Below are 25,070 nucleotides of genomic sequence, written 5' to 3' on the forward strand. Positions count from 1 at the left end.
TTGTTCGATACAAAAGTGTTTATCTATTTTGCTGTATTGATAAATATCAAACAATTCTATGCATGGTTGTTAATCGATAATGTTTGCAATGCAAATTCACCATTGCAGACGATAACGCTGATGTTATCGACGGTTATCGATTAAAAACCCTGTATGTAACACTGGTATTTTAAAACATGCTGTCAGTTTTGTTGTTCAGCAATATTGAAATTAAATCCTGTCGACAAATATCAATCATTTGATCATAATTTGGTTGCCAAAAATTTAGCAAAATCCGACCTACAGTCGCCTTACTGCATACTAATGCCAATACAGGATGGATGATTTTGTATCTAACTTAAGGCGTATTACGAGCAGTGGGCTGAAATGTTATTTGATTGTAATAAAATGTCAAAGCATATAAAATGACGACGTAGCACCGAACAGTGAATTGAACTTTTTATCGCATAAAGCTTTGGCATTGAAGTTTTATTTTTTTATTTTAAACTTTAACTAGGCAGTTTTACATACGCTCACATTGAAACTCTACATCAAGGTTAATTTCAACATAAACATGGCAACTTTCAATTTATTAATCAATAAATTTGCTTTCCCACTGTAAAAACGGTCAACTACGCTTGCTGCACTGTCCGCCAGCAAACAATAATTTATCTGGTTTTAAAAGTATATTTTAATTATGAACTTATACGCCACTAATACCTACTAATAATTAGCACAAGACAAGTTAGAAATCGGTTTCCGGGCTCATCGGTCGTCCGTATCTGTTCTTCGTGCGTGGAAATCCTATTCCATCGGGACTACTAATCACACTGGGCTGAGGGGATTCCAAATTCCTTGATCCATTGGCTGCGCCAAATGTTGTTAGGTTCGTGCCTGAGTAGTCCCTTAAATTTGGCAACGGTCCGTTAGATTTCTGTAACCGATCATCTTCGAAATCCGTATCATCATCGTCGTCGTCATCCGTCTTGTTCTGTGGAAAACTGCTAGCCGATCGATAGTCCAAATTGTCCTCCAAATCACTGGAAGCCTTTCGTGTTGGCAGTTGTCGAATCACTTGAGCGTAAGAATTAGTAGATGGTCCAGCAATGGGCGACACCGATCGGTGCATTGTGGGGTAATTATCTTGCGTATTTTGAATAGTTCGTAAGACGGGTGAATCTTGTGCTGGAATGGTTGACGCTTGCATTAGACTGTTGGATTGAGCAGCTGGGTCCGATTCTCGTTGAGCATCTGGTGCTTGATAGAAAGCGTACGGTTGCGCTGCCGTTTCGGGAGAGGTAGTTTGTCGGGAACTTGTGCGTGCTTGTTGCGACATGAGGCGCATCTCAACGGGGCTGTTAGTATGTAGATTAAAGTTTATTATTTAAATTGCACCAGTTTGCAATTATGGGGATTTACCTGTAGGCATCATCTGGATCGTTACCGTATAGAGCCAGATCCCGAACGAAGTAGAATACCAAGATCTCGAAAAGCACACCAATCGCAATTAACGAAGCGGTGAGAATGTTTAATGTAGTTCCGAAAAATGGATTTTCATGAATAAAACATCTTCGCTGGTCGGAAGACCAAAACTGACAGGCATTTACTGCAAAACAAACAAGATGAATTTATTGAAAAAAGCTTAGAGGTCTGCAGTGGTTATACTCACAAGCGATAGCCTGATAGGCAGCTGTTCCGGGAAGATAGGCAACCAACCCAACTAGGGTCATCTCTACCGAGAGTGCCAGTGCCTTATCCTGAGGTAGAACCGTACGAATCGAAATGATCAATTTACCGATCAATGCGGAAGCTAACAGTGCAGAAACAACCACACTCAGCACCTGAAAGATAATCCAATATTTCTGGCAGTCGCCCATTCCACAAGATCCTTCAGTTGCGATTCCACCTTCTATGAGTACCAGCTCCGTATCTATTCCACAGGAGCAATGCGTGTAAACAGTCACATCGTTGATTTCGGTTCGATTCTGGCAGCCCGCGTGACACGGAGAAAAGTATGTGAATACGCTGTCCTGGGGACAAACCGGAGAAAATGGGACATTCTCCGGGCAGATACAGTTAGACGCACAGAATGGCTTTGTCAATCTGCCTCGATAGGCACCGGCGATCCGTTCGTTGTCGCATGAGAGAAAAATAAATGCTGCAAATGATTGATGAAAGCGAGTTAACATTACACGGGTGCGGTTTTTTTTTAATAAATCACTAAGCAGAGCTTACCGACAAATAGCCCGACGGCGATTATACCAACAAAGATATTCCAGGCAGCAATTTTTCTATATAGAAAAGAAGAAAAGGTCAATCAGTCAATTGGTATTCAATTAATGTTGCACAAACACGGAGGAGCGATTCTATTAGTGCTGTTTGCAGTATTAAGACTGTGACTAATCCATTCAAGGGTTAAAGTGTTCTGAAGTGGGGACAGCCTCCAGAGTTTATGAAATCCTAGAACTATCTAGTTTGCAATCAGTGAATGTCAGTTATATGTTCAACTAATGCAGCAGCTAAATGTGTATTCATTGTACTGAAACATTTTAATGTATGCTTAATGGTAAACTTTTTTTTGTATCAAGTGTCAGGCATTAAAACCAAACCTCGTGCAGTGTCAAAGCCAACATTTTTAACGACTGTCGGATTTGGATTAAGCTCTACACATGTTTTCCGCAGGCAAGATCTTGTGTTTTCCACAGATCAAGACACCATTTCATCAGTACCGTACCCTTTTTTGAGTACGGGTATTTCTGTTATGAGAGAATCAGTACCGGTACTTCTTTATACTTCACATATTTCTTTAAATTTGAATACCCCAAAAAAATTCAAGCGACTATAACAAAGAAATAATTTATTTATTCAATCTCCTGAACAGGCATGGAAAATCATTTGCATTCATTTCGTGCATTCATTTACATTCATTTGCCCCTAACTTTTTTCATCAATATAATTCCGCAAAATGATGTATTGAGCTTTTGTAGATTTTGTTATTAGCTACAAGTTTTACAAATCCGTATCTCTTATGCATGACGAACCGTTCGCTCTGGAAGCCACTACTGTTTTTTAGTGAATGTATTTTACATTCACTGAAAAACAGTAACAAGTTCTGCCCGCTTCGTGATGCATAAGAGATACAGATTTGAGCTGTGAACAAAAGTTGTAGTTAATAACAAAACCTACTAAAGCTCCAGACATCATTTTGCAGAATGCTGTTGATGAAAATTTTTAGAGGCAAATGAATGTAAATGTATGCATGAAATGAATGTAAATGATTTTCCATGCCTGCTCCTGAATATCCTATTATCCTGATTATTTAATTTTAGATTAGATTAGATTTCTTTATTAAAGAGACTTCCAGCCGTATTTAATTATGAAAAAATGCGAAGTAAATTCAACGCATCGTCTCTAATATGAAATGAATAGGGGAAATGTCCCTAATTTGGGCCCATACATAAATTCAGCAATCGACTAAATTTTTAATAGCGACCAAAAATTCATCTAGATAAAATTGATAAATAGCAGATTTTTAGCTATGGGCCCAATCTTAGATCCATAGGCCAACATTAGAGCCTTTTCCCCTACTAGTCACGAAACTTCCATACACAGAAAAATACTAACAGTGTTTTTTTTTTTTTCCTTTGGTTTGTTTTTTCCGTCGATCTTGTTTTCCGTGCTGAGCTACCGACGTGCCAGGAAGGCAGCTCCCACACCTGGACCCTACCTATCGACCCATCAACTCATGAACCGGGGACCAACGGCTTTACTTCCCATCCGAAGGAAGGCGTGATCAGAGATGTTATGCCTCAGAACATCCCGGCGGCGCCGACTGGTATTGAACCCAGGCCTGCTGGGGTGAGAGGTAATCACGCTTACCACTACACCACCGGCGCCGTTACTAACAGTGTTGTCATGGTAACTCACTGATTTGGCTCATCGCAAATCCATGCACCCCCTTTAAGGAGCGTTCATAATCGAAATTAAGGGAACTAAAGTACTGATAAAATTTGTCTGTAATACTATTTTTTGGGTATTTGATTGTCAGTTTAACGGTGGATCAAAACGCTACGACTTGGACTTGACCTTCTTCTTCTTCTTCGCATTTCAAACTTATTGCATATTGCGTATTAGCTTATTGCGTGCTCTCAACTTAGTGTTCTAGATGCACTTCCACAGTTATTAATTGAGAGCTTTTGATGCCTGTACCATTTTTGCATTGGTATAATTGTGTGGCAAAGTCCAATCATACTTCTATTTCCAGGAAAGTCGAGAAATTTTCCAACCCGAAAAATTCCTAGAACGGACCGGGAATCGAACCCAGCCACCTCCAGCATGGTCTTGCTTTGTAGCTGCGCCTTTACCGACTGAGCTAAGGGAGGCCCCTTGGACGTGACCTTCTTCATGGAATATAAAATTGTAGCATTTTTGGTTCAGCGCAAAAAGTTTTACGAGCTACAAAAATTAGTCTTGAAGAAGATCCCAACCCCTGGATTCAAGACCTTTAAAAGTCCATGCATCTCTAAAGTTATTGGTACTGCCCTAAAAAAGTACAAGAAATGTCTCAAGATTTCCCTGAATTTATCTGAATATTTTAAAGTGCCCGCAATTTCCCTGAAGTTCATTAATCTATCCAGAATTTCCTAATTTTTTCTAAAGTTTTCAAAACTTAAAGTCATGGAAGATCCCTTAAAATCTTTAAACTTCCCTGAACTTCTTTAGACTTACTGGAAGGTTTCGTTCCTCCATGCCAATGTTTCCTAAATTATCAAGAAGCTCTCAGAAGGTCCTTAACGTTCCAACATTTTTCCTGATATTGAGGGATTTCCCCCAAAACCTCGGAATATTCCTGATTTTTTTTTAACATTCTTGAGGTTTTTGGAATTATCTATAATTTCTCTGAAAATCTTAAAAGTTCCCGCAATTAATTAAGTAAACTGCTTTAAAGATCTCTGATTATCCTTCAAATATTCTGAACATTCAAAAAAATAATGAAAGTTCCTAAACATCGAAAAACTTCTCTAAAGTTCTCAGGGCTGAAGTATCTGATTTTCTCCGATGTTCTTGGAGCTACTCGGAAGTTCGTGCAGTTCTCATGAAGTTCTACAACTGAAGATTTAACCTGAACATTTCTGGACTTTTGTTATGCTTCCAAAATATGTATAAAATTTTCTCAATGAACTTAAGTTTCTCGAAATTTTCCTAGAATTCATGGAGCTATCCTGAATTTATAGAAATTGTCCTTAACAGATCATTACACTTCCCAAAAAGTCTGGACTTTTCTGAAGTCACTGCCCTTAAGATCTTTGAGCTTATCTGAAGATCTCAAGAACAAGTTTGTCTGAGGTTCTTGAAATTTCTATTAAATATCCACAATTTCTACGGGCCTCATGACTTCCCTGCCGATCTTAGAACTTTTTAAACGTTCCTACAGTTTCTATGAAGCTGATGGAACCACTTTGATGTTCTCAAAGCTTCCTGGGCATTTAACATTTTATAGAAGATCTCAGGTTTTACCTTCAGTTTAAATTTTACCCGCAGTCTGTCCATGAAATTTTTCATTCCTCGAATTTTCCTTAAAGTTCTTAAAAAAAATATGAAAACTCTGAAGTTTTCTAATTAATCTTAAAGTTCTCGTTATTATACTGATGATGTTTCTGGATGCTCTGAAGTCAATTAAACGGTCCTCAAAATCTCTTAACATCCCGACGTTTTTTTTTACAGTAGGCAGTGTATTTATAGGAACTTCTGTGAAGTTTCAGAATTTTTTATTGAATTCTTTTAACCTCCCTGATGCTCCCTGAAAATGTATAATTTTTTTTAACCTCTTGAAATTTCTCGCTATTTTTCTAATGTCTTAAAATTTTCGAAATATATTGGAAGCTCGGGGAAGTTTCCGCAATTTTCCTATTTTTAACTACTATTTTGAAGTTCTCAGAACAGCCACAAAGTTCACGTAGTATTCCTTAGATGTTTTTAACAAATTAAAAATCTTCTGACAAATTCCTGTTTTTTTTTTTAATTTAATAGAATATCGTAAAATTCTCAAAACTATGTTTCGTGTAATTTTTCTGATGTTAAGAAGAAGCTTAAAAACCCGAAAAACTGCACTTTTTCTAAAAATATTGGAATAAAACATAGATTTTTTAAATTTTTCTAAACAAAATTTACGTTTAAAAACATTTTTTTCCAAGTTATTATGGCACATAGTTGGACTAACAGCAAAAATCAACTTGTCGATGATGTTTGGATTCAAATCATTTTTACTGATGAGATAGAAAAAATATGGTCGCATGTATTTTTTTTTAAGAATCCATTCCAGAAAATACAAGAAAGGCAGTTTTTCCTTAGATTCTTGAGAAAATTTACGTGCACAATATATTTTCTATCTCATCATCAAAACATTTCGACCCTAAACAAAATCGAGACATCGCTTTATACGATTTTTTGACTCCAACTTTTTGCCATGATGACTTTAAAAGAATGTATTTACACGTAAATCAAAAAGAAAAAGAAAAAACTGATGGTTTTAGATTTTTAATATCTTTTTCTAATATTTTTAGATATATCAAAACGCATTTTTTTTTCGGGCGATTGCGTCGTAACACAGAGTTTTCAGAATTTTCCTGAAATTTTCGGAAATTGTGTAAAGATCCTATAATTTTCCTGACCTTCATGTTACTCCCTAATTTTTTAAAGTTTTCTGGACATTGTTCTCGGAGCATCTGTAAAGTTTCAGCCTTTTTTAAATTATATTTAAATGAAAAATGCAACCCTGGGTAGTGTTGGTTACTACAAAAAATGAGCAAAATTCCACACAAATCGGAAACAATTATGTCTAACCGGTTTGCTATTTGGCGTTGAAATGCTCTATTCGACAATCGTTCAAGCCCGAGGGGGCGACTCTATGTATGATGTAAGAAAGATTTTTTTTTTGTAGTTAGCTGCCCGCACGCTGAGTACTTATAAAGAATGTTTATGAAGATTTTGAAGATTTCCTGCAAAAAGATGATGTTACCACCCACAACTGTTTTACATTTAAGATTAGCATTTTACAAATTATTGCACAATTTGCACTTTTATTAGGAAAAAAAATAACAGGCCGTGTATACAGTTTTTACGCGTATGTCAAATTTGTAACTTGATTGACACCCCCATAGAAGCTAAGGTGTCGTATGTAACATTGCACAGAGGTCCATAATGCAAATTTAGGTGGAATTATATGTTTTGAGTCTGAAATTGAAACTTAAGACTAAAAGTCTCTTCTACAAAGTTGTTCCTTATTTTTATGAGAATGAATTCTAGGGTGGTTCTTATTATCATTAAAATAAAAAATCTACTTTTTTTGTTTGAATAAATTAAGACATACATTTTTCGACAATGTTATAGCTTAGCTAATTTCAAGCAACTTTGTTTAAAAAACTTTTTTATATCTCTTAAATTGACCGATTTATAGTTATTTTCTTAAATTGAGTTAGGGTGCCTCTAAAAAAACAGTTGTTTTGCTCTAGTTTTATTTAAAAAATTTCAGCAAAGGTGTCTTCAACTAACGTTCAGATCTTTAGAAGGCGCACATTTTGCTGTACAAAGCTTGTCAATATCTTTCGCCGATCAAGAGTTATTGACGTTTTTTCTTTTAAAAATATGTCCTTTTCAAATGTTAATGTCTCTGGTTGGGCCAAACAAAAAAAAAATATATGGCTTTTGAAAGGGCGTATGTTATTCTCAATAATATGAAAAAATTGGAGTTATGTTATTTTTTAAAACTCGTATAAAATCAAGTTGAATTTATTCTTATTTTTTACTATAATTGGGTATATCTTTGTCATTAGAAGAGATACAGACCACAACTTTTTTTTTATAAAATGTGTATTTTAAAGAGCTTCAAAAGTCTCTAGAAGATGACTTTCATGAGAAATTTCAAATAAAAAAGTTATTGGCAAAAGATGGTTTTCATAGAACCACTCTAATGACCAATTAAATTAAAATGTGCTAGTACATTTGTTTCAATATTTGGACAATTAGTGTCTTCGAAAAAGTTTTTGTGCTTAAAAATTCTCTCCTTTTAGTGTTCGCAAACGTCAGGGTGGTCCTCAAATTAGGGTATTTTTAAAAATAACTTTTTTGTTATACAAAATAAAAACATGTGTTGTTTGAAAAAGTTGTAGCTAAGTTTATTTCAAGCAACTTTGTCGAAGATATTTTTTCTATCTCTTAACATTCTCATTTTAGAGTAATTTTTCGGGGTTGACTTAGGGTGTTCCTGGAAAAAATTAGTTTTTAGCACTATTTTTTTTTTAATTGAAATTTTTTATGAAAGTTATCTTCTAGAGACTTTTAAAACTCATTAAGATAATTTTTTTATAGCAAAATTTGTTGTCTGTATCTCTTATAATAAAAAAAATATAACCAAATATAGTAAAAATATGAATAAATTCAAATTGTTTTATACGAGTTTAAAAAATAATATACCTCAATTTTTTTATATTATTTAGAATACGTCCTTTCGAATGCCGTAAAAACTTTTTTTTTGTTTGCCCCAACCAGAGATATTAACATTGGAAAAGGGCATATTTTTAGTAGAAAAACGTCAATAACTCTTGATCGGCGAAAGATAATGACAAGTTTTGTGAAACAAAAAATTGCGCCTTCTAAAGATCTAAAAGTTTTTTGAAGACACCTTTGCTGAAATAAGAAAACTAGAGCAAAAGAACTGTTTTTTTAGAGACACCCTAACTTAATTTAAGAAAATAACTCTAAATCGGTTAAATTAACAGATATAAAAAAAATAGTTTTTTATGCAAATTTGCTTTAAATTAGCTCAATTATAACTTTGCAGAAGAATAAATACTTAATTTAGATTAATTTAGTTAGATTTTTTATTTTTATTATAATAAGAACCACCCTAGAACTCAATGTCATAAAAATGAGGGCCTAACTATAAGGAACAACTTTTTAGAAGAGACTTTCAGTCTAAAGTTTCAATTTCAGGCTATGTTTTGATCGGTTGGCACATACGAGAAATAGTTTTTTGATGAAATAAAAGATGAGGTAGCGGGTCCAAATGCTTCCTTTAGGAAGAGTAAGCAGATTAGTGTCTGGTAACATTAAAATGTCAATTTATTTACATTAGTTATATACGACCTATATAAAATGTACTCCAGATATAGTTAACTTCATTGGTTGGTACTTATTCTACGTAAGCGTCACAATACGAGAATTAAATAATAAAACTTGTCCGTTGTCGGCAATATGACACGACGAGATACTTAACAATACAATATCTGCGGTTTTGCCTTTGGTCTCTCTTTCTCTCTTACTATCTCCTGAATAAATTGTGGCATCATCGTCAAGCTGAAAAGACTCGAATTTCATATTCGCTGTTCGCGTTACGTTGTCGCTTTGCTTTCAAATCCAGATACGCACGGTGTTTGCAAATACACGGCCTTTTAATCTGACTCAGTTACTCAGTCTAGGAGAATACTAATAAGTAAAATTTACATTAATTTTTCTTATATTTGAGTAGACTTTTGAAGAAAAGCAAGGAAAATTTTACTGAGGCTATGAGTGAGCTACGTTTCAACCCTCTCAATTTTAGTTGATCTCATCGGCCGTGTATGTACAACAACCTGTTCGCGATCAGGTTAACGTGCAGCTTCAGGCGCATCGGGTTATTTTTCGTTCACCCGTAAAATCCATATCCATACATATATTGACTAGGGTGCCATGCTACTTTGTCGTATGGAACCCATTTCCGTCGTATGCAATAAAAACAAAATACCTTGACAAAAGACTGGCGTAGGTAATTTGCAATGAAAGATTTTAAGTGATTTTACGGAAAATTTCTGTTATACCTTGTGCAGACATACAGAGTAGTATCGTTGTACTGATTTAATCTAGTACCGCAATGTCTGTCATAGCTATTACTGTCACCGGTGGAAACCATTTTCGTCAAAAACTCATTAATTAAGAGAAATAAAACGTGACCGTATTATGTAAAAGATTTATGATTCTCACCTTGGTATAGTTCCAATAGTGATTACATGCTGTTACTTATCTAAATTTATTTTTTTTTACGATTGACAATTAATATTAAAGCATGCTCCCTGCCCTATCTCCACATGATAATAACAAACCAGATTTGATAATTGTCATGCAACTTCTTAGCAACTTCGTTTCGCCGATTTCATGGGAGCATGATTGATGTTTAAGACAATTAAGTATAACCAGACGAAATGCAAACATCACAGACCTAGTTAAACCTAGTATGACGCGAAGTTGATATCATAAGCAAGTTGTGCGAAACCCTATGTAGTAGGTACTGCAGGTTTTTGTTGCTGATTTGCGTCGTGATGCTTCTCAATCGGTCAGGCGACAACAGTAACCTAATGTTGGCCGTTAGTAGTATGGCTAGTATATGTGATTTTAGCTTAGTTAACGGCTAGCTTCGTAACGATCAGCATCGTTCGGATCGTGTGTCGTGCTTTCGTTTTATTAAAAAATATTTTTCTAACCGGTGTGACCGTATTGCGCTTCCATTCGCTTAAAAAATTTAGCACCTGAAACATCTGACGTGTAGCGTAAACTTCCAGCCTAAACCGGAGTTGGACATTATTTGATAGCTTGCTAGACAGCTTTTTGCGTTGTGTGTTGTGGTCTGGGCTTTGAACAGCATAAACAAATCATTGCACGTTTTGGTGTATGTGTGCGTGGAAAAATATTTAAAAAAAATAGCTTATATTACAAGAGAAATCAGGTATCCGTAACCCTACGTCAATGTGTTTAATATTCGGAATTAAGGCTGTAATGATGATTCGGCGAATCTGGACACGCGTATGGAAATCATTCAATTCTAAAATATATACCTAGTGTGATGGAAGAACGGATTTGCCAACTGTTTGTAAACACCACAACCGTAACTGACGACAATCTGTCGGGTTTATTAGAAATAATTGTTTGCTTCCTTTTGCATGGAACCGTGCATTAGGTTTTATAGATAATCGCCGGTTTGCTCGTTTCTTCGTATAATAGTGCTAAGTGAGTGTCGAAGTAATTCAATGGTGAAATTAATTTTCCTATGTAGAGGAACATACTGGCCTTATTTAGAAACGACTTCAGGAGATTTGAGTGAAAATGTTCGCAAACGAAGTTTTTTTTATGAGCCCATGTATGCAGTCGAACATAGCGTATGGGAAGGAATATACGCCTTTCGTGCTTAGAGTCACGAGTGCAAGTCTGACCTTGACGCGTCTAAACAAATCTTTTTCGTATTAAAGTGATGATAATCTAACGAAGACTTCATAATAAAGAATATATAAGTGTTTTGCGTCATCAGTGTGAGTTTCTAGACTTTTTTTCTGACTTGAAGTATCAACCAGATTGCCTTACAAAAAGTGAAGTGCTAGTGTTTCTCAGCGTCTTTTTTCCAACGATTTTGAAATTTTTCAATTTTAAAATTTATTATTATTTTTGAATTAAAGTGCACAGCGTGAATTTTGCTTAGAATGTGAATGTCAGGGACAGTGTTTAATTCTGGTAATAAGACGAAAGCTACAACTTTCATACATGTGACGTTCCTATACCATCTCTAAAAGGATTCCTGAAACGTCTCCATCTTCGGGATCAGCCACAGATTATGTAAAAGTTTTGAGCAATTGTAAGACTGCTTCCTTCCCTACATATTTTAGTATAATTTGAAAATTTTTATGAACACCGTTAAATATTCAGTTGGGAACATATTTATATGCGCAAACCAAATGGCATGAAATTCAAACGTAAGTGTGGATTTCTTACATCCTCTGTATATGTTTCTTCCAAAATCAATATTTTCGTATAAAACCTCCAGAGATGATTTTGTAACCGCAGTGAATTTGGGGAAGCAAACTATTTTCGAAAATTGAGCTATCATAAACATTGCAGGATTATACAAAACATCTACGGCCGACCACATTAAAGAATCTATTAATAAGATGAAAATAACAAATTAGTGGGCTAATAAATAAATTCTCAAGCAACTCCTTAATATTCACTTCAGCATTTTTTTTTTGTTTTTCCTCTGAATTTCTTTGCAAATTTCCAGTTTTCTTGGATTTCCCTCAAACTTTACATAGAATTCCCTTGGAATTCTCTTTATGAAACTCATAATTCAATTTCTTTTTAAATTCTTCTAAAAATCTAAATTTCCTTGAAACTCTCCCACAAAAAATATCTTAAGAATTCCTTTGCAATTATCCGTCGATTTTAATTCACTTGTATTTTTTTAATATACCTTTGAATTTATCCTCTGAATCCTGATTGAATTCTTTTCAGGATTTTGCCTCAAAATCACATTGAAATTATACTCAGAACTACAAAGGGCTTCAGATAGCCTAGTCCAAAATACCAGCCGGGGTCTGACTTAGGACATCTTTCGGGTTGGAAAAGTTCTCAACTTCCCTGCGCATATAGTATCATTGTGCTTGCCACACAATATACAAATTCAACATTCAATTCGTTCAATTCGTCTACTAGGAAAGGTTTTTTTTTTTTTTTTTTTTTTATTATAGAGATTTTTAGCCTGAGGCTAGTTCATCTCTTAAACTACTAGGAAAGGGCAAATAATCGCGGTTTACTCAAGGATAGAGGGGTGACATTTTTGAGGATAGGATCAAGGGAGGAGCTTAAAAATGGAGTTACGTTGTCTCATTAGAGAGTTTTAGCCAGTACGTTAGCATTGGAGCATTGTTCATGTGAAATGTATTGCAAGATTGTTACAAAAATGCTGATTTTTAATCCGTAAAATCTGCGAAACGCAACTTGTGCTATGTCGCCGGGGGTGTCAAACCCGCACAGAAGAATTTTGTTTATGTAGCCTAACTGACTACAAAAACTTTCGAATTTTGATCCCGGATACCGGTCCAGGATATTTATTTTTATCAAAGTCGCAGAATTAATAAACATATTCATTCATTTCGGATTCCCAGACAAAATGTTTTATTTTTCTAGCCCCAGAATCCTCCCAAGTCAGAATGTTGAAATGTTTTCTCGTGATGAGAAAAAAATTCTAAAATACTGTCTAATGAAAAAAAAGCTACATCTTGGCATCAATCAAACCAATGAACCAACGTTTCTCGAACCCCCGGAGTGTTTAGATTTATTTTAATTCCGGAATGTTGCCCATTGCCTTAAATATTATTCCAAATGCCGAAATCATATAAATTTGTATAGACTCTATGGAATCTTGGTTTTGTTTCAATCTTAAATTATCAAGTCCACGATTTCTTGTACAAATGCATCGCTAAACTCAATCATCCATTGGGCTTAATAAATTTCGCCCAAATGGTGTTTGGCTTATAATTTAATAAGGATGTTCTAGATCTTCTGCAAGTCCATCCACTGACTTCTAGAGATTTATATCTGAAATCCAAATCAATCAGAACTACGAGTACATAGCTGTATGACATATCTCGGGTCTTACGAATAACTTTCATTGGACACTTTTTCGGATGTCCTGAAGAACTAGCTTGTGCTGAAATTCAACACACTTCTAGATGTTCAGGCATTTCATAAATCTAGACAAACTCTTGGAACTGACATTTTTGTTACTCCATGATTTCTAGAAACTTCTGGAACATCATAAACTTTAAAAAATTTAAAAAAATCGGAACATAGAAGAAGTTTTCGGAATTATCCAAACGTCAGCATCTCATGATACGGTACTTCTGTCTGGAGCTCTTGGATGAGCTTCAAAAATTAAAATTATTTGAGCCTCAGCTTGGCAGTTCCATAAGATGTGAGAGTTCTGATGTATGAATCTCTTGAGATTCTACACAGTCGAGTATCGAGTATGTTTTTTGGGATTCAAGGCTTTTGAAGTATATCTATGCGCTGATATCTGATATCTGGGACAAAATTGTCAACCATTCCTTCTTGAGAACATTTCAGACAACACTTCCTTTCCAAAGTATGTGAAACTATTCAGATTTTAGAGAACTAACTTTAAAATATCCATAGTAGCTTTTGATTTTTTCTTAATAGATAAGTTTGTAAGTTTTATGGATTCATAGTAATTAGAAGCTAGAAATAAAAATGTCCCAAATTTATTTTCAAACAATTTACTTTCAATCTCTATGCATTTCAAGCTTATTGCGTGCTAGCTACTTAGTGTTCTACGGGATGCACTTCCACTTAGTCATTGGCAAACAATGAATGAGTTTTTGAAGAAGATAAGAGTCAATTCTTCCAGTGAAAATGTAAAAAATAATTCTGTCAATATCGTGTGTTTAAAGGACAATGACAATTCTCAGCAATGATAACAACCCTGATATTGGCTCATGACAGATTTTGGTCAGAAAGCACTCGGAACATGCCATAGTACGGTCAATACAAAAAACTTGAATTAGCCACAAATCATCATATTCTTAAATTTGTATGTGATTGAATGTGATTTAGTTTGCCTCAGATTTAGGCCACTTTCCCGGTGGTAAATAGAGCATGTGTGGCCAATGTGATCCCTGGCACTAATGATAATCGCTAGAAATGTTTATATGAGTCTGGCACATGCCGCAACATGTCCGGATATGTGGGCACTTGATATAACCATCATCGCACTTGTTTTGAAATTCTCATGTGATTTGAGGTGACTGGGAGTTCCCGGAAGATGACCGGATGTGGCCAATGTTATCCTGGGCTCTTGATTTAACTAACATTAAACTAAATCTAGTGTGATTTGAGGTTTTATATAATGGGGCAGTGTTGGCAATATCATCATTCAAATGATACTTTTCTGCTCTCATACGCTTTCAATATCACGCGTGATATTGAAACAAATTGATTTTACAAGCTCCTTTGATATTGCTATTCACAGCGCGCAAAAATCAAGCTGAGAGTTGACTCGACACAAAAATGATTCAGTTGCACATCGTTTTTTTTTTTTAGAAACAGAAAGTATAGCTTGCTATCTCTTTTTACTGTTCGCCGATGGCAGACACGAAGTGACTGCTGCCAGCCGTTATGAAAGTTTCGGGTGCGTTTGGGTGTAACACAAAAATCATGAAACTCAATCTCACCACAGTTTGTTGAAATTTGCAGCTAGTGAGTTTTGTTAGTTTCATATTCCGAGCTGCAATGTCACAGCTTGCAAAATCAACTGCAGTTGTGTGCTTGTTGATTTTTGTCTACGAAAATCAAGCGTGATCTTGGGCCACTGATGGGGTCTGGTCCAAGTCAGTCAGTCCCTGGTGTGTTCGGAACATGTCCGGATGTAGCCAATGTGGTCCTGGGCACTCAGTATGGCTATCATTGATCTTGTTTTCAATTTTTTCATGTGAATTGGACCCCTCAGCATGATCAGTTTGGCACGTTTCAGGGCGCTTCTAGTCTGAAGACCCATACTCACCGTAACATGAGCTGCCAGTTTTCCTGATATATCCAAGTTAAGAAAAATCGAATGAAATTCCCATGAGAAAACTATTTCATCAATAATTTGGCTATGATTTGCATGCTGGATAATAAATCAATAAACAATAGTATTAATTCCATTTTTGTAAAATTAAATTTGGATTTTTAAACGTGCTTTTTGCATAGAATGGCAATTATTTCAATATGAAATTCGAAGGGTTTCAAATAAATCACATGAATTTTTGTTCATCAATTGACGTTTGTCTGGTTTTTATGAGTTTTGAGCTGGAGAAATTTTTTTGGATTGTGAATAATACGTGAAAATGCATGAGCATTTCAAGCATGACATTTGGTTGCAAATTCGTTAGCGAGTTCTTGCCGCTCAGGAGTGCTCAATCTATAAATCTTGAAATCTTTTCTATGTCTATGTGAGTTAGAAACCTGAACAAGAACAACAACATTCAAACCCAGAACCTTCAAATCTAGAAGTCGACTCAAAATCCGATCCCTTAGAGAAGAACAGCTTTTTCAAATCATAAATGCAGACTACTGCTAAGCTACTTTACCCAATAATATTCCTTCCTATCTATCGCGCAAAAGTTACGAGTTCAAATATCCTCCCCGGACAAGTCACGAATGACAAAACCCGAGCAAGTAATGATAACATTTGAGTATCATAATGTGGTATGGTACCTTATTTTGATATTCTTGTGGTATAAAACATTGTTTTTATGAGTTGGTTGGAAATGCTAACATGAAGCTTTAGTGTGATGATTTATTAGCTAGAGAATGATCTTTAGAAGAGGGTAGGTGGATAGTTCCGTTAGAGCACGGCAGTATGAAAATTGAATAGAAGTTGAAAATGAGCGAAGGGCCATTAATGCGACAGTTTTTTGAAGATAGACGCACATCTTTTGCCTAACCCGTACGATGTACGCGGAGACTTGAAGTATGTCTCCAAGTCTACAGGCAAAAATCTAGAAACTTGAATGTTTTTATATTATTCAGTAATCGAAATATTTTGTTAAATATAAAAAATACCAAAATAACAAAACGTGATCTATCGGTTTTTTAGATAATAGGGGAAATGACTCTAATGTTGGCCAATGGATCTAAGATTGGGCCCATGGCTAAAAATCTGCGAATTGTCAATTTTATCTAGATTATTGCCTCATTGAGACGGTACTAATGGATATTTTTTGGTAGCTATTGAAAATTTAGTCGATTGCTGAATTTATGTATGCGTCCAAATTAGGAGCATTTAGGCCGACACTACGTCCATTTCCCCTAACACATATAAAAGTTATTAGATTTATATTAGAAGACCTTGTAAATAACAAATTATGGTAATCTGGCATCAAAATAGCGATGATTATCGGTTAGTTATTATAATAACAAATTATTTATTTAATCTTTTTTCGATTAATCAACACCAAATTTTGTAATCCTAAGAATTAGGTATTCATTTGTTATATTCTCCTGCTTGGGTTCCCCAATGCCTGTAAGGACGTGGTCCGTGCCTCACAACCCTCTGTCCACTACTCTTTTTTTTTTTTATCTATTTTGAGGTCCGCAACATTAATTCCAGATGTGAACGAAATTGGTTACAATCTGGATTTTTGGAAGAACTTTAAATTTTGTATTGGAACATGTAACGGGTGTTCCATAAAAACTGAGAATGATTTCAGTTCCGACCGGCGCTCTTGTGAGAGCATCGCTACTAAGTTGCGTCGTACGGCTGACCAGGGCCCCTTCTCCAATATTCATTGACGTTTTTTGAGGAATAAACATTATGTTTTTAATAAAAAATACTGAATTCGTTGAAATTTATTTTTTTTATTAGCTAGGGGAATTTACGTATTCTCGGCAACCTAAGCAGCGACCTTCTTTCAATAGCCTTTTTCTCTAAGGAACGCACACATATGCAGTATTGGTTTGTTTACAATCTTTTGCTGCCAGCTGCTCTAACAATTTCAGTCGAAAGAATTGTCAAAAACTGTTTTGAAACGCTTTTACAAAGCTCCAATCTTCTCTAGTGAGAGCGAGTATTGTCGGCAACCAGTTTTTCTTCGGCAACCGTTCCATTTGAACTGCATGTAAATCTGCTGTTCTATTATCGGCAACTCGAAATCAGCTACAATTTGTAGTGCGTGTGTTGCATTTCAAGAAAACCTTGCTAGATTGCTTTTTCTCAGTGGTAAAAATATAGTCATATTGAAGCTGAAAGCATAAAGAATCGTTTGCATGCATTCAGCGAAGTGTGTTCGCAAGAAAATCCAGTGAAAATAGTGTTTCAATTTGTGTTGCCGAAAATAGTCTGTCATGCCGAAGCCGTCATTTCCCCTATATGACTGAAAAAATTCTCATTTTTAATTGAACACCCGTTATGGGAAATGGAATGAAACTATATATACGCCTGTATAGGCATGCGCGGAGCACTTGGCCTTAAATAAAATATCAATAAATATGTGTACAGAAGTCGTATCAATTTACGGTCTTCGACAAAGTTATTCTTAGGTTCAGGTTTGATCAAAATTGAGAATTGTTTGAATTTTTGACAAGCTACTGAATAGTTTCATTCCGTTTCCAATACATTCTTGCATACAAACTTTAAATCCTCCCGCAAATCCAGGGGCCTCATTGCGCAAGTCGAGACAAAGCATTTTTTGTATGCACCCTTGCATGAAAAATTCTGTTTCGACTTGCGAAATGAGGCCCCAGATCATACCAAAAATTCGTTCAAAATTGGCATAGATGTTGGCCTTATGTAAAGGGTGTCCACGATGAAATTGCCACACTATGAAATTGCTCTAACTTTTTAACCGTTGGGTAGAATTTAATGAAAATTTGGGTGGATTTAGTTCCTAGTGCATTATTTACATCCTGCAAGTTTTAAAGTCCTGTGATCAAAACTCGCGGAAATGGAGTCGAAAGAACAGCTCGTGCGTGATAAAATCTTGCGCATTCATCACGAGAACAAGGATCTCTCGCATCGTTCCATCGCTAAAACGTTGGGAATCGCGAATTCCACGGTGTCGCGAGTGATTAAGCGGTTCGAGGAACGGTTGACCACCGATCGGAAGCCCAGAAGTGAAGGAAAAAGTATTCCGTACAACACCAAAAATCACAACCGCGTAGTTGGGGCCTTCAACCGAAATCCGAACGCCTCCGTTAGGGATGTGGCTAAGAAGCTGCACCTAAGCCGAAGTTTTGTCCAGAAGGCCAAAACTAAGGCTGGGCTTCGAACGTTCAAGGTATAAAAGGCCCATAATCGCGACGAGAAGCAGAACAAGTCCGCCAAAACCCGTGCCAGGAAGTTGTACCTCAACATGCTGACGAAAGTTGAATGCTGCATCATGGAAGACGAAACATATGTGAAGGCCGACTTCAAACAGATCCCCGGCAACCTGTTTTTCACGGCCAAGGATAAGTTCAGCGTTCCGGAGCATGTCCGCACTCAGAAGATGTCCAAATTTGCGAAGAAATTCCTGGTTTGGCAAGCCATCTGCACGTGCGGGAAGCGGAGTGCACCTTTCGTGACCCAGGACACGATGAACGGACAGGTGTACATAAAAGAGTGCCTCCAGAAGCGGCTGCTTCCTCTCCTGAAGGCCCATAACGTCCCAACAATCTTCTGGCCGGATTAGGCCTCATGCCACTACTCCAAGGACGTGCTGAAGTGGTATGCGGACAATAAGGTCAATTTCGTGCCGAAAATGTTCAACCCTCCTAACACTCCGGAGCTCCGCCCCATCGAGAAGTACTGCGCGATTATGAAGCAGCACCTTCTTAAACGACCTAAGGTAGTGAAGACAGTCGAGGAACTGAAGAAAGTAGGGGTTTACATGCAAAAAACGGTTGATTCACAGGTTGTGCAGAATCTTATGGCCGGGGTTAAGGCCAAGGTGCGGGCATTTGCGTATGGACTGTAAATAAAATACGAGTAAAATGGTAAAATGAAGTTTAATAGTTATTTCTCAATCCCTGAAAATTTGATGGCAATCGGATGAAAACTCGAATTTTGCGAATCAATTTTGTGTGTGGCAATTTCATCGTGGACACCCTTTATGTATGTAGTTCGAAAGGGCAGTGAGGGAGCAGGGGTTGTAAAATTGGTTCACCCAATTGTACACTAACTTATTAAACCCACAATTCAAATGCTTCATTGGACTCTGAGAGGATGCTGCCAACCCCATACACGTTTTGGAATGAAATTTGTCATGATCAATTAAAAACAAACTTACCTAGGACTAGGATTCGATTTGGAAATGATCAATCCGGCCACCACAATGGCCAAGGCAACAACTGGTGGTCGCAGTAAATTTGTAATCAATCTGGACGTCCACTCATCGTTCAATCCGTTGACATTCGATGTAGGTAGAAAGAACCGTGATTGAAGGTAATTTTGTTCGTGCGCACTGAAATTGATGATACCGGTCTGCACGAAGACGAGTGCCAACACGTTGAAGATCAGAATACCGTTGGTAAAAACACGTTTCAGTGAAGGTGCAAAACTTATGTCGGCCAACCATTTGTGCTCAGGTAACGATTGCGTGCTGTTGTTGGTGGCTGTTTCAATGATGTCATCCGCTGCCTGCCGGACCAGAGTAGAAAGTAGTCGCTTCGGAAAGAGAGAAATCAGGAAGCCAAGTACGAAGACGATGGGTCCGATGATGACCCAACCGAGCCACCAACTCAGCGTTGTGGCACCAACGGCCAGTACGATCGCCAGGCCAAACTGTTGACCCCAAATGCGAGCACCCAGTGCGCATCCTGAAATACAGCGTAGTACCTATATTATTTGCTTGTTATAGAAATCCATGAATGAAAACATACCAATATAGGCAGGACTTTGGTGTTCCCTCAGATTGTCATCCATGTAGCTCATACCCAAACAATAGAAGGCTATATTGGCAATTCCGATGACGGCCTGTGCAATAAACATTAGCACAAGGGTGGTAATGGCGTGAGCATGTTCCATTTGCAGTTGAGCCGACTGTTCCAGGACGCAAACGTTATTCACTTGCGAGGCGACAATAGTCTGTGAGTCATCTGAGCTGTAAAGGTTTCAATTGTTTTATTTATTTAGCTTATGACAAGGACGTTGGACAAGGATGTAATGTTAATCAATAATTTGTTATCAGTGTTGATGCATTGGTAAGCGCGTGTCTAGTTTTGCATCACTGCTCTACAGGAAAGAAGAAGAAGATTAACTTATGGTGAAGCTCCCCGAAGTCATGTAACTGATGCTCATTATCACTTTGTAACTTCAGAAGCGCACATATTTATCAGTTTTTAGTCGAGCTAGTGTGTGCGCCAGAATATTGGAAGCGATAATGCAAGTCAACCGTCATGATAATTCGTTGTCATTCCAGTTTGTCCTTGAAATCATGTTGAAGTACTTAGTCAATTTGGAACTATTTGGGGTGTAACAAGAATTGCAATCTCATTCACAATATGTTTTGCTACTGCAGGAGCTGATAAACCTTGGTTTTGATTCACTGTGTTGGTGATAGCCATATATCAATCCTGACATTCGTTTTCTGAAAACTTCATGGGGAAGATCGAATAACACTCCTTAAATCTTTGAAAAGTTTTTGCAACAGTAACTTTTACCGGACTCATTACGTTCTATTGTAAAATTTATTATAATTCACGGAATTTGAGCGTTTATGGCTATTTTTACGATGAAACAACACACAGATAAAAATTCTGAATTTTACTGCTGATGTAAACAACCGTGCATGTAAACTTTATTTTCACGAGCAACTTGTAAGAAATGTTTCATACAAATATGGAGGGTTGCATACAATATTTGGAATAATCTTTGAAATGTCTCATAACTTTACACGATCTAAAATGTAAACTTGAATGATTTACAGTGTTGTTCGATATAAAAGCAGTGCATGTCGATTTTCATTCGAAATTGACAACTTTGACATGTTGTAACTTTGTTCTCTTAAGATCAATTGAGCTTAAACGTTCGCCACAAAACTACAAACATGTTCAATTTTACGATTGCAAAAAACCAAATTTTTAAAAGCACCTGCCGGAAAGTGAGATACTACGTAAAGTGGTTCGGATTAATAGCAGTTTTTGATTAGTAAATTTATGTACTGCAAATATTTTAAACATTTTTAAATATTATGTACTTTTGTTAATTGGGTGGAGATTGTTTGAATTTTGATAAATGTAAAATTTAAAATCTTAAAAGTGAGCTTAAAAATCCAGCAAAAAATCCGGGAAATTATAATTGAAGCTAGGCATTGCAAGTCGTTCCATAGCATAATTCTCCAAGTAGGAAGGACCTACAATACTAATCTAAAAACATAAATAGAGGTACCGTCTGATAATTTCAGTGCTTGGTACTGAAATCGTCGGTTCCATGCAATACTGTTACAAGCCGAAATTTTTCATTTATGAGATTTTGATGATAAATGATGACAAATAGTGTGAAGTTTCATTCCTCAAAAACCCATTTTTAAATTCGTGAAGAAAAGAAAGTTATATGTAGATATGTCTTTGCAACTTTTTCCAAAATTGAAGTATCATCAAAGGCACATGTTGAGTTGTGCCTACGTTGCCCATACAAATATGCAATTTAGTTAATCTTTAGCATGTTTTTTATTCATGCAATATGGTCACAACTCAAAAAAGTGAACCATATGTCAAAGGGACACACCTCAAATAAAAAGCAGTAAAAATCGTAGAGTTCCATATATTTGATATTTGATAGAATGAATGAAACACACAATTAACACTTAACACAGAAATGCAGAATGTTTTTTAATCCAAATTTTCAAACGTTGATTGTGAAAATCCACAGAAACACCACGTTTTCTCATGCAACATGATGGATATGGTTCACAAAACGAACGAAATCTAAAAAAAAACAATATTTAGTAAAATGCTTTTACTCAATCGGTAAATAAAAGATGTGGGGTAGAACAGGGGTCAAATGTACCCGGGCAATGTGGCTAGCTATTCCACTCTTAATTTTGGGATTTTGTGTGCTGAAATGCTAGTTTAAGTAATAAACTAGCATTGTGGCTTGTCAAATTTTATGAATTAAAATCGAGATTGCTATGAACTGTTTCCCCTCACCAAGAATTGATTGTAAGGATTTCAAGCTTAAAATAGTTGAAAAATAGTGCACCTTGTTTTCGTGTGTACATTTTTTAGCGTTCTGAATAAAGCCCTAACTTAACAAACCTTGGAATTACAGGTCTTACTGTTACTGTCACTAATTTGTGAGGCGCGCTTTTCGAGATTCCGGATGACTTTTTTGTTCGACGCAAGAAGCTCAGAGTTCACCCAGAGTGAGAGTAAGAGCGTGCGATAGAAAACATGAACATGAATGGCAACAAACCTCAATCTCATTTTATCCCCTTTCGCTCACAAGCTCTGAAGCTCAGTGGAATGATTTGGCAGTAGACATTCTACTCCTCAGAAAAATGCTACGCTCTGCTCATTTCAAACTCGTGAGTGAGGCTCCATCAAGCCTGATTCTAAACTCAATTCATAGCTAAGTTTCCGAAGCAATAAAACCCGATATCTGTCGAAGGATGATCCAATGTTAGTAAGCTACAGGTACAATACGGATTTGAACTCTCCTTTAACACGTACCATAATGAAAACAATGGGTCCCATGCCTATCCCGTGTTGAATATTTTCTCGACTTTCCTGTGTATGCTTAAGTTACAGCTGGAACGTAACATGCAACTAGCATAAAAGCCGTTTGATTTTTACCACCTCAAATTCTATATATGCAAAACTCTTTGGTGATTCAGCTTTCACTCGCATCAGTGCGGGAAGGTCACAGTTTTGCCAAACACACAAATCGATCATCCTTCCTAGCTCGCATCTTTATCCACTGCACTGTATCATAAAAACACACATCACCAAAACTCTGCAATTGTCGATAAAGAGGCCTACACATAGATATAGATAACACGATAACAGAATACCCCGGTGGTTTCGTTACGTTCGCAGAAATCATGATAAACCTGGCCGTCCTTATCAAAAAGTACACACATCGATGGCAACATACTTGTGAGTCAGCGTTGGTATGATGAGCAGCACCAGTCCAACGGCTTGCAGCATAAGAATTCCTCCTAACCACGAGATACGATGCACTCGATTGCCCCAGTAGGCAACCAGAAGGGCAAATACACCCTGAGCTATTCCGTTGGTCACCAGTAGCCAATCTATGATGAAAGGATCTAAATTGTGCTCGCTGGCAGCTTGATGGGCAGCAATCCTAAAGTAAGCCTCGACCCCACCCTGAACGAATCCTATCAGCGATAAAATCACCAAGTACGAAGTGGTTGTTCCTAGTCGCTGACATCCTGGCCCATTACAGCAGTTGCACGCCTTGATGCCGCAATCGATGGAATCTGGAATGTGAGGATTTCGTCATCACTCAACAAGCGGGCACTGGTTTGTTTTTTACTCGTAATAGCACTTGCCCTCTCTTATGTTGCTTGCGTTGGCTTGGAACTGCGGAAGACGGTCCTCGTCGTCGCGGATCAATGAAGCTGGCCGAATCATTTCACCGGTTTAATTTTTCGCGAAAGCTAGCCACTAATTATAAATCACTTGATTGCCCATGCTCTAGAATGGGCGGATTTTTGGAAGAGGAACACTTCCACAACACGAACTCACTACTAAATGGATAACCAAGTGGGACATCAAGACCTGCGCTGCGACTCGCTTTAATTCACATGAAGTCGATAACGATAATATCTAATCTTATCAGTGTTCGGGTAGAACTGCGGTGGCGAAGGTTGCGTGCACGAAGAAATCCGAGGCTTTATCATTAGGAGATGAAACTCATGGAATGAACGTCATCGGAATACGGTGCACTTATGCTTGCCTGTTATTTCACCGATATTAAATTTTCAAGCTGCACAGGTAATATGTGCTCGTTTTTTGCTGTATTAGTGCTTGAAACGGTGCTCCATGACTGAGATTTTTTTCGGAAATTAACCTTATACATAACTGGTTTTATATACGCACACACTAATCACTAATATTTCGTCCCGCACTTCAATTTTACAAAGTCATCGTTATTTGTTTTCCGTCGATCTTGTTTTCTGTGCTGAGCACCAATGCTACCGACGCCAGGGAGGCAGCTCCCACCACCTGGACCCTACATATCGACCACGGTCCCATGGCTATCTAGGTACATGTTAATGACCAATTCCACGCCAAATCGGTCAGTCACCAAACTTGACTATCTTCGATCTGAATGATACTTGGCACATATTTTCAGTATGATAGACCAAGTATTTTCCGCAGGAGAGGAGACCCTTTTGACTCAAGGGTAATTTTTGAAAAGGGCCTATGTGTTTTTGCACACATACTTTTAAAAAAAATGTAGTTCGAAAACAGTTGGTTGTAGAAAAAAATTTACTAAGAAGGAGTTGTAGGAAACTAATAAGGCTTTATAAAAAAATATGCACGGAATTTTTTTTTCGTTTTTTTACAAAAAAAAAATTAAAAATAAACCTCAAAATTCAAATAACAAAAAAAAACGTATTTTTGATTTTTTTTATATTTTTTTAATAAAAACTTGAATAGAAAGCAGAAGTTTTGAAAACAACTCCAGGATGGACAAACTTTTAATAAAAAAGTTTTTCTAAGAGCAACTTTTAAGGCATTTTTGAAACTTTCATTATTTACGGCAAAATGTTCAGTTTGATGTCAGTATA

At 36.7% G+C, this 25,070-nt stretch overlaps 2 protein-coding genes across 3 annotated transcripts in view; one reads left to right on the forward strand and one right to left on the reverse strand.

The window, feature by feature from the left end:
* Positions 1 to 612: 612 nt before the first annotated feature.
* Oatp33Eb (Organic anion transporting polypeptide 33Eb) lies at positions 613 to 24,054 on the reverse strand. The gene is made up of 8 exons (XM_065217693.1): positions 23,826 to 24,054; positions 23,408 to 23,753; positions 20,194 to 20,414; positions 19,602 to 20,130; positions 2,215 to 2,270; positions 1,649 to 2,137; positions 1,399 to 1,585; positions 613 to 1,334 (listed from the first exon to the last, which is right to left on the reverse strand). The coding sequence occupies exons 1-8, from the start codon at positions 23,905 to 23,907 to the stop codon at positions 725 to 727; spliced, it is 2,520 nt and encodes an 839-aa protein (XP_065073765.1). The 5' UTR covers positions 23,908 to 24,054; the 3' UTR covers positions 613 to 724.
* The window catches only part of Oatp33Ea (Organic anion transporting polypeptide 33Ea), a 64,319-nt gene continuing 49,682 nt past the window's right edge, over positions 10,434 to 25,070 (forward strand). Inside the window, exon 1 of one of the 2 annotated variants that reach the window (XM_065217694.1) lies at positions 10,434 to 10,735. The gene's annotated coding sequence lies outside the window, so the exon portion shown is untranslated. The remainder of the gene's footprint in view (positions 10,736 to 25,070) is intronic. The other variant, XM_065217696.1, reaches the window with a different exon arrangement.

The sequence above is a fragment of the Ochlerotatus camptorhynchus genome, unplaced genomic scaffold (genome assembly GCF_037179485.1).
Source record: "Ochlerotatus camptorhynchus isolate MF236.1 unplaced genomic scaffold, CSIRO-AGI_Acam_v1.1 ptg000078l, whole genome shotgun sequence".
Taxonomy (NCBI): Eukaryota; Metazoa; Arthropoda; class Insecta; order Diptera; family Culicidae; genus Ochlerotatus; species Ochlerotatus camptorhynchus.

Coding starts and splice junctions, on each gene's coding strand:
- Oatp33Eb (XM_065217693.1), bottom strand. CDS start 23,907: ATGATTCGGCCAGCTTCATTGATCCGCGACGACGAGGACCGTCTTCCG. Junction 2,138..2,214: donor CGCCGTCGGGCTATTTGTCG/GTAAGCTCTGCT, acceptor AATCATTTGCAG/CATTTATTTTTCTCTCATGC. Junction 1,335..1,398: donor GATCCAGATGATGCCTACAG/GTAAATCCCCAT, acceptor ACATACTAACAG/CCCCGTTGAGATGCGCCTCA.